Source organism: Musca autumnalis, unplaced genomic scaffold, assembly GCF_047663935.1.
Source record: "Musca autumnalis isolate F117 unplaced genomic scaffold, ASM4766393v1 scaffold_5, whole genome shotgun sequence".
Lineage (NCBI taxonomy): Eukaryota > Metazoa > Arthropoda > Insecta > Diptera > Muscidae > Musca > Musca autumnalis.
In genome coordinates, this window is record NW_027412088.1 from 153,866,817 (window position 1) to 153,876,825 (window position 10,009).

The following is a 10,009-nucleotide window of genomic DNA, read 5'->3' on the forward strand; positions in this document are numbered from 1 at the left end:
TCCTCGGTTTGACAATGGACCGAAGATGTGAGGTAGAAAATACCTATTTTTGAATTGTCAAGCGTAAAGTCCATACAAGTTGTCATTAAAACTCATTACGATGGGCCAGCAGCGCGGACCGTGGTCTTTTAGTAACTGAGTAAAATATACGAACGAACATATTTTCGTTGCTACAACAACATTCAGGAAGAACACACTAGATCAATGGTCTTCAAGTCTTACGACACATACGTGCGTTCTCAATTCTCAAGGCATCATAAATCTATATACGGTAAGGCTCATTATCCTTTTAATAACCCAAATGCAAATACTAGGTCAAAGATACGGTTTCCAGCAATGATTATAATCATTAAATTATAATTTATTTAGTCATTGAACAGCACTAAAACTAGCTGTTCAAATCAAAAGTAGGCTAGAGATTACTTTTATTTTGGTTTAAACATGCACATATTCGCAACTTACTAAAAATTATTTACTTGCATCGGAAACGCTCATCATCAAGGTAACAAAAGATCCTGCTGTTTTGTAGACCTAGAAATAAATTGAATTAATTTTTTGAATATTCGAATTATGTAGAATTATTATGCAGCAGTTCATACCCATAAAAACAAACTCAAATCGGTTATAAAGAAAACTCCAGACAGTTGACAGTGTTTCTGGGACCTAGCCAAGGGTAGCAATAATAATTTTCTCGATTTGGGGCACAAAGTCTCCCAATGGAAATGTTCATAGATGGCAGCGGCAACTGATACACTCTGAAACATAAAGCCAATGATGATTGATAATCTATTTCAAAAGATCATAAAATGTAGATCTTACCTCATCCTTAATCTTCTGACCGCCATAGCAATATAACATCATTTGTACAGAGATGGATATCAAGAAAAACGTGTGAAAAACTTGAGCAGCAAATTCACCACCTCGAACAAACTGAAAAGCCAAGAAGGCAATTTGTATGCAGCTAACGAGAAATTTCACCAAAACAATCATCATAAAGACTTCGTTAAAATCTTCGATTGTGTCGATGATGCGCTGATGATATTGAACACATTCTGCAATTGATTTTCTAAATTCAACATAATTGTTTTGATTTTCTATATTGGCAGATGCTATCACTTTCAAACGTTCTCTCAGTATACCAAAATGGGCCGAAATATTTCGTACTATCCAAGAAAATAAACTGTCCACCGCCAGAGTGGTATGGAGTACAGCATAAATTGATATGAATGCCCACATGAATGCAATAAAATAACCCAAATAGGTTTCCTTGGGGTCCATAAAGTAACTGAAAATAAGGTAAACTTCTGTTTAGACAAGTTTCTCATAAAGAGCCACCACTTTTCAGCCAACCCGAAGTGAAGTTGTTTCTTAAGAAAATAATACCATTCAGACTGAATTATTTAATTTTGCCTACTTACTTTCCCTTTAAAGGAACTTCCATTGAATCCCAAAAACCATTTCCCTTCCAATATAGATAGAAGGCCTTACCAATAGGAGCAGTCAAAGCCAATATGCCAGTTAAAAACACTACCCTATAGAAATTAGCCGAAGTCATGGTATCGCTGAGATTTTCTTGTATTATTATTTTCAATTCGTCTTTAGTGGCTGTAATAAATAAAATAAAGTTGAATTACATTTTGAAATCCCACATCAAATTACAATACTTCGCCATACCTTCCAAATTCCATTTCCACAATTTCCTCACTAAAAGTTTAATTTCCTTTCTGTGCCAAAAAAATAAAACCATTTTCATGATAGCCATTAACACCTGCCATACCGGAGCCATGGCGTCCGTTACCAAATTCATGTCTTCCAAATGTTCAATGGAAAACGTTATCAACGGTTGACAAAGGGTGAACTGGACAATATTCGGTATCCAAAATAAAAAACCATTGACAATTGTCCGTTTCGGCGCTAGTAAATCAACACCAATTGCAGCGAAACATAATTTCTGTACTTTAAAGTAATATTTGATACCCTGCAGCTTGGGTAAAACATCCGTTGGGTGTTTCAGCATTGTTTCTTGGACCAACTTTAAACTTGTAATGAAGAAAATCTAACAAGAAATGTAAATTTGAATATTGGGATTTTCGATTTTAAATTTGTTTGTTTATAATTTATTAAAGGCGTTTATTTGACGTTAACGCCTATTCAATTTGTTTACATAAACATCTATTAAATTTAATAGCTCAATAACACATGCAACCCTTCCTGTATCGAACAAAGTACGGAAATGTTTGAAAAGTAGTAGGGCGTATTCAAGGAAATTGTTAATCTCCTGTTTTAAGTAACAAATTTACCTTTTTTCAAAAAAAAAAAAAAAAAAAAAAAAAAAACAAAAACCAAATGTCGGATTTCCGACACATCTGAACAATTACTGAAGCAAAATCGTTTTGATTTCGTCCCGATTTCTATACGATTTTTCGTAGGGGAATTCGTTAAGATTCATATGACCGTTGCCCTGCCCATGACATTAAAATCATTCTAGGTCATTTTAATGCCAAAATTGGAAAGGAGAATATCTTTAGCCCAACAGTCGGGAAATTCAGTCTCCACAGTGAAACATATGACAATGGTATGAGGCTGATAGACTTTGCAGCTGCAAAAAACATGGTAGTTAGCAGTACCAGATTTAATCATCTCGATATTCATAAGGGCACCTGGCTGACTCCAGATCAGAAAACAAGAAACCAAATTGATCATGTTGTGATAGATGGAAGACATTCATCGAGCGTGTTGGATGTACGATCGTTCCGAGGCGCAAACATTAATTCGGACCACTACCTTGTTGCAGCAAAGGTACGCACCCGCTTAAACGTAGCAAACAAAGTACGAACAGACACAACACGAAAGTTAGACATCGATAAGCTGCAATCACAACAGATAGCCACAGCATATTCCACTCAACTAGCCCAATTGCTTAATCAAAGCACTCCTCATCCCGATAACATATCAGCGCAATGGCAAAGCATTGCCCACTCCATGCAAACAGCCGCAAAATCCATACTTGGATACCAGAGACCTCCACCAAGGAATCCATGGTATGATCAGGAGAGTCGTGCTGCCACCGAGGAGAAAAATGCGGCATATAGGGCTACTTTACAATCCGTAGCAACGCGTAGCGCACGAGAGAGATACAGGGAGAAAAGGAGAGAGGAGAAACGTCTTTTCCGCAGGAAAAAGAGAGAGATGGAAAAGCGGGAGTGTGAAAAAATCGAGATGTACAGGAGCCAGAATGAAGTCCGAAAATTCTACCAAAGAGTCAAGCATCAAACTGATGGCTTTGGTACAGGCACATCCTCCTATAGAGACCAGCAAGGTAATTTGGTAACTGATACAGATAGTGTACTCAGGATATGGAAAGAACATTTTTCAAATCTGTTGGTATCCAATAGCAGCGAAGACGACGAAGATTCCACAGTCCCAATCCCAGAAGATGGTATTGAATGTATACCGCCCAGCCAAGATGAGGTAAAGACAGCAATAAATCGGCTGAAGAATAATAAGGCAGCAGGGGCCGATGGCTTACCAGCCGAGCTGTTCAAAACCGGAGGCGACACGCTGATATGGTGTATTCATCAGCTAGTTAGCACCATCTGGCAGGAAGAACGAGTACCCGACGATTGGAACCTGAATATGCTGTGCCCCGTCCTCAAGAAGGGAGATAAGACTGTATGCTCTAACTATAGGGGCATAAGTCTACTCCCTATTGCCTACAAGATCGTGTCAGGGAAATTGTGCGAACGACTAAAGCCTATGGTCAACGAGATAATTGGACCATACCAATGCGGCTTTAGACCTGGCAAGTCCACCATTGACCAGATATTTACCCTGCGTCAAATCCTGGAGAAGACCCAAGAGATGCAGAACGACACCTACCACCTTTTTGTCGATTATAAAGCAGCCTTCGACAGCCCGCTGCGTTCAAAGGTATTCCAAGCCATGTCTGAATTTCGTATCCCCGCAAAGCTCATACGGCTTTGTAAAATGACTTTAACTGACACGAGGTCCTCAGTTAAAATAGGAAAGAACCTCTCCGAAGAGTTTGGTACCAAAAGAGGTTTCAGACAAGGAGACAGCCTTTCGTGTGACCTCTTCAACATCCTGCTAGAAAAGGTTATAGAGAGGCAAACGTCAAAAGAAGTGGCACAATCTACACCAATAGTCACATGTTACTTGCTTATGCTGATGATATAGACATCATGGGCCGATCAGTAAAAGAAGTAACTGATACCTTTATAAAGGTCGAAGGAGAATCTGCTAAAGTGGGTCTGGCGGTAAACGGCGAGAAGACCAAGTTGATGGTGTCGACGCGCAATGCGTCCATTGAGCTCGGACCGACTGTGGAAGTTGGTTCCTATAATATTGAGGTAGTAAAAGACTTCGTCTACCTCGGCACCTCCGTAAACACAACAAACGACATCAGTTGTAAAATAAAAAGAAGAATTGTATTGGCCAACAGATGCTACTTTGGTTTAAGTAAGCAGTTTAAAAACAAAGCCACATCTCGTCAAACAAAAATAACGCTCGGTACATGATTGTATGTCTTGCAATGTTCTGCAAGAGCCGTTTTTGGTGCTGTATGATTGGTTCTTAGTTTAATGTCTGATTTGTGGGCAGACATCCGAGTTTTTAACTTATTTTTGGTGGTACCCACATATAATTTGCCGCATTTCTCATCACTATTACCATCACATTCTATTTTATATATTACATTGTGTTTATCTGCATTATTTATCTTGGCTTTTGTATTAGTAAAGAATTTGTTAAGGGTATTACTCTCTCTACAAAACACTGATACTACCCGTGCTGATGTATGGCTCCGAAGCCTGGGTACTTGCGCAAGCAGACATGGCAGTGCTTGGTGTGTTGAGAAAAAAATTCTTCGAAAGATTTACGGACCAATCTGCGTTGACGGTGAATATCGACGTCGCATGAACCACGAGCTGTATCTGCTATACAACGACATCAATATTGTTAAACGTATCGAGATGCAGCGATTGCGATGGCTAGGCCATATCATAAGAATGAGCGATGATGAACCCGCTAAAAAGGCGTATAAATACGGACCGCTTGGCGGTGCACGCAGAATTGGCAGGCCAAGGAATAGATGGCGCAAACAAGTGGATGATGAGATGAAAAGGCGCGGTATTCCAGAGTGCGAAGCAACAAATATATAGGAATGGAGATCTCTTCTTAGTTCGGCCTATAGAACTAACGTTCTGTAATGGGCCAGCTAAGTAAGTAAGTAAGAATTCGTTAAGCTTTCGTTCCGTTTTCGGAGAGAATGTCGGAAGTAATTTCCCTTCGAATATACCAATGTTTTTCATCCGATTTCGGTTCGAATTCGGATCGATATGTCGGAAACAAATTTCCCTTCGTACAACAAGCGTATTCAATTAAATTGTCAAACTCTTTATTAAGAAATAAGTTTCCCATTTAAAAAAATCATTTCTCCACCCAGCAAACAAATTTCCGTTCGTACAACAAGCACCTTTTGTATATGTCTAACACCAAGGGATTGGTTTCATTTTAGTTTGTTGTCGAAAAACAATATGGTTGGTTATAAAAATCGAACATAAACTTTTTAAATATTTTAAATATAAATGCAAAATATAATAATTCAAGCTAGTGCTAGAGCTAGACTAAACATATTCGTACACAAAGTTTATAACTACAAAAGGATAACAAATCATTAGATACGTTTGAAATTATAAACTTCCAATAAGAAACATATCAAAGAAAAATTGATCAATAACAAATAAAAAAGTGGTAAGTTCGGCCGGGCCGAACTTTTTATACCCTCCACCATAAAATATTCTGAAGTAAAACGAAATAATTATTTTCTTTCCTGTCCACAACTTTAGGAGGAGATATTCTGTGACCACTTATACCTAAAAAAGGTAAAAAACATAAAAATGTATTCAACCGGTCGGGAACTTTATATAGGGCTAAATCAAATTTCGAATTGCAGGACTTGGATCAAAAATTGTAGCTAAAATCCAAAAAACCGAAAATCGGGAGATCACCTATATGGGGCCTCTAACAACACATGTATCTATGTGGACAGTTTTTCGAATTACAGATAGTTGGGTCAAAAATACAGAAAATGGGGATGCACCGTTATATGGGAGCTATACGAAAACATGGACCTACGTAGACAATTTATATATGGGGCGGGGCGGGGGGTCTATACATAAGCATGAACCTATGCTGACAGTTTTTGATGGTTATGTTGTGTGACCACAGGGAACCTCAAATGTCGACTTACAAATAGTTCGGTTGAAATTTGTAGCTAAAATATTCAAAATACCGAAAATCGGGAGGTACCGTTACATGGGGGCTATACAAAAACATGGACCTATATTGACAGTTTTTGGTTGAGATGTTTTGTGACCACTGGGAACCTCAAACATCAAATTACAGGTATTTCGGTCGCAAAATATAGCTACAATCTTCAAAATACCGAAAATCGGGAGGTAACGTTATATGGGGGCTGTTCCAAGACGTGGACCTCTGTTTACAGTTTTTGAAGGCGATATTTTGTGATCACTAGGAACCTTAACTGTCAAATTACAGGTAGTTCGGTCAAAAATATTTGCTAAAATCCTCGGGAGGTACCGTTATATGGCATATGGTCCTCCGTTGACAGTGTTTAGTAGAGATGTTTTCTGATCACTAGGAACCTCAACTGTCAAATTACAGGTTCGGTGAAAAATTTTAGCTAAAATCCTCAAAATACCAAAAATCGGGAGTCAGCCTCGGATCTAAAGAAAAGAAGACGGATTTGCCACCAAAAAATTGAACCGCCTTAACTAGAGTCGCATACCCAACATGCTGGCAAAAATTTAAAAACGATCCCAGACGAGTCCTTAATCTTCACTCTTTCCAAACTTGGTGTGGGAGGTCCTCAAACAGTGGTCCGATGTAGTTAATATGCGGACATAATTCGATGCTGTAAGAAATAATACGATGTAAAACGTTTGGATCAAATCGGTTTCTCCCTTAGAGGGTTATGGTATGGAGGAAAGAAGAAGAACTTTTCGAAAAAAAAAATCAAAACTATCCGAGGCGAGCTGTTAAACTGCAGTTTTCCAAAATTCTGTGTGGGAGATAACCGAAGGATAGACCGATATAGTCCATATTCCAACCTGATACATGACTAGATGGAATAATACGATATTCAAAGTTTGGAACAATCAGTTATCTTGCGGATTTGCCATTTTAGTTGGTACCGCCAGGGTTTCTTGGCACTTTTAAGGCATTATCTCAGGTAGTATGGACTTGCACCCGAAAAAAACTGTACCGTCGAAAAAGGGGACCTGCTGAAGAAAATTTCACAACGATCCGAGAGGTGCTCTTAAACTTCAAATTTTCCGAATTTTTTGTGGGAGGTACCCGAAAGAGTGGACCGATATAGTCTATATTCGAAACCGATCTATGCCTAGAAGTAGTATTACCATATGCAAAGTTATGGCCAATTCGGTTATTACTTTCGAGAGTTATCGTGCGCACAATTTCAGCGAAAAATTTTGAAGTTTTGAGGGGGAGGTACCCGAATGAGTGGACCCATATTGTCCATCTTCGAACTTAAATTAAGTTTGGACAAAATATTACGAATGCCAAATTTTGGACCCGATCGGTTGCTTCGTTCGAGAGTTACAGTGGGCACCAGCCAGCCAGACAGACGGACAGACGGCTAAATCGACTGCAAACTACCTGAAACACATTTCGTCCAAACATACTTGGGGTCTAAAACCATTATTTCGATGAGGAACATTTTTGATCGTCTCAAAGTGTATATGCTCTCTTTAGCCTAAAGGCTGAGGGTATAATTACTTTATGTTGGGTACCGGGATATTGTGACGCAGTCGCGATCGAGATTGCCGATGAACAAGCTCTCCTAATATTACAATGAATAATCTGTACATTAGGGTTATGACTGTTTTACAACCTCATATCCCTGTATCATAGCGTGATGAGTTTCTACATAAGACTACATAAAAACTTAATTATAAAGTGATTCGATAAAAAAAGCTTCCGCTCAAAAAGCTTCCGCTCAAAAGGCTTTTAAAGCTTTTATTTTTCAGAACTTTTGACAATTTTTTGAAGTCAGTATAAGAAGATATTTAACTGAAAACAAGGTATAGGGGCACACGACATAACCGAAATGACATAACCGCTGGTTTCTCACTTTTTTATCGTCGCATTATTACATATATATCATTTTATATTATATATAACATTATTTCATATATCATAAAAATTAAAAGTGGTTTGTGCGGAACCTTTTTTATAATACAATGGAATGAATGTTATTTTAGACATTAGTAGGCAAAAGTTCATTCATTCTCATTACAGGAAATCATTTTTGAGAAAAAATGTCAAAGAGTCATAACCCTACTGTACATACCCCAATATGTCATTTCAATAAAAAAACGACAATTTCTATATACGTGTATACCGACGTTAGGTTGACTGATTCGAAGATGTGCTCAACTTATTTTAATCCACAGTTAGTCGAGCAAAGTCAAAAGCCTTTGATACTGTCAAGCAATCCACGCTGTGTGAGGACTTCGAGCAGACTACCATACGGCCATGTTTGAAACGTTGAATAATCAGTCATATGTGTGGACGCCAGTCCTACGTGGAATTCAGGAATAAGAAGTCCAAACCCGATAGAGTTAAACAGGGATATCTCCAGAACTCCTCCTGACGGCATTGATATTATAACGTATGCAGATGATTGTACTATCTTCGCGTCAGTGCAGCTGTCTAAATTCTTATAGACCAAGGATTGATAATACCGTGCAAAACGTCTGCTTAACATGCGGCACAGGCCCGCACAACACACTGCACCTTTGCAACAGCCCATTCCAAACCTACTCAACTAAATCCAGTAGCTCTGTAATTACAAACCGTCGAAGCAGCCTCATTTCTAGAACTGAAGATAGATCCAGAGCCAGATTTAGTAGTCAAGCGTACTTATAAACATATACTGTTACACTGCTATGTAAGATCTAGTACTTATTGGTGGGATGAAAGCAATATGGATTACTGCAGCCTATGTGAGGATTAGGAGGAGACGGAGCACAATGGTTCAGGAATCGATTTTCCTGGCCAAAAATCAAAATTTTGTTTTGTAACAGATATTTAATTTCTATATGGGATTCGATAGTAAACATATTGAAACTAAGGAAACACAAAAATTAGGTCAAAATATTGGAAGGTGCGGGCGTGGGGTACCCCTAAAGACGAACATTTTTCCAATTTTTGAGAAATACGTAATTTTTGAAAACTTCTGGAGAAAGAAATAGCTATTTCTCGGAAACTATAACATAAATTGCGTTCGCTGTTTTTTTGTTAGGTAGGTAGGATTGTGGCCTTTAAAAATAAATTAAACAAATTACCGTGGCGTTTACACAAGATGAGCTAATTTATCTTTCCTCAGGTACTAAATTTTATGAAATTCCAAATTTAGTGGGCTAGAACTTTTGTGGAACAACATGGAACAATGTTCTGTTTCCACAGAAATATGCCCGAAAGTCTCCTCTTTTAGCCCATATATACTTTTGTTCCCGTACCGTTCCGTCCGTTTAACACTTTTTTTAAATTTATTGAAATTACATGGGTAAAAATGTGTGTTTTTCCATACCAATTCCCATATGAATTACAGCTTTTTTACACAAATAAAACATTTTTGGAGTATATGAGTTATATAAGTTTTACGAACACCCAAGGAGCATTTTATTTTAATTTTTGAAAAAATTTAAATTTTTTGCATTTATTAATGTGAAAAATTTGTGAAAAAAATTTTTAATTTTTTTTCGAAAAAATTTTTTAATTTTTTTTTTGGCATTTTTATAGTTTTTTTATTGGCGTTTGACCATCTTTAATATATAAGAAGATATAAAAACACAAAAGCACTGACAACTGATTGAGCTGATTGTGTTATCTGTCTAACAAAAAAAGAATTGTGAAAATATCTCTATCCGTTCAAAAGTTACAG

At 37.7% G+C, this 10,009-nt stretch overlaps 1 protein-coding gene across 1 annotated transcript; it reads right to left on the reverse strand.

The window, feature by feature from the left end:
* Positions 1–468: 468 nt before the first annotated feature.
* On the reverse strand, positions 469–2,050 carry LOC141386799 (odorant receptor 45a-like). Its single transcript, XM_073955710.1, has 5 exons — positions 1,675–2,050; positions 1,419–1,605; positions 820–1,285; positions 600–755; positions 469–531 (listed from the first exon to the last, which is right to left on the reverse strand). Exons 1-5 carry the CDS (start codon positions 2,015–2,017, stop codon positions 469–471), a joined length of 1,215 nt encoding a protein of 404 aa, XP_073811811.1. The 5' UTR covers positions 2,018–2,050.
* Between the last annotated feature and the right edge of the window lie 7,959 nt (positions 2,051–10,009).

What these genes read in the sequence shown, in the direction of transcription:
- LOC141386799 (XM_073955710.1), bottom strand. Translation starts at nt 2,017, where the DNA reads ATGCTGAAACACCCAACGGATGTTTTACCCAAGCTGCAGGGTATCAAA. An exon ending in GAAGTTCCTTTAAAGGGAAA is followed by an intron (nt 1,286 to 1,418) that starts GTAAGTAGGCAA and finishes CCTTATTTTCAG; the next exon opens with TTACTTTATGGACCCCAAGG. An exon ending in GTCAGAAGATTAAGGATGAG is followed by an intron (nt 756 to 819) that starts GTAAGATCTACA and finishes TTTATGTTTCAG; the next exon opens with AGTGTATCAGTTGCCGCTGC.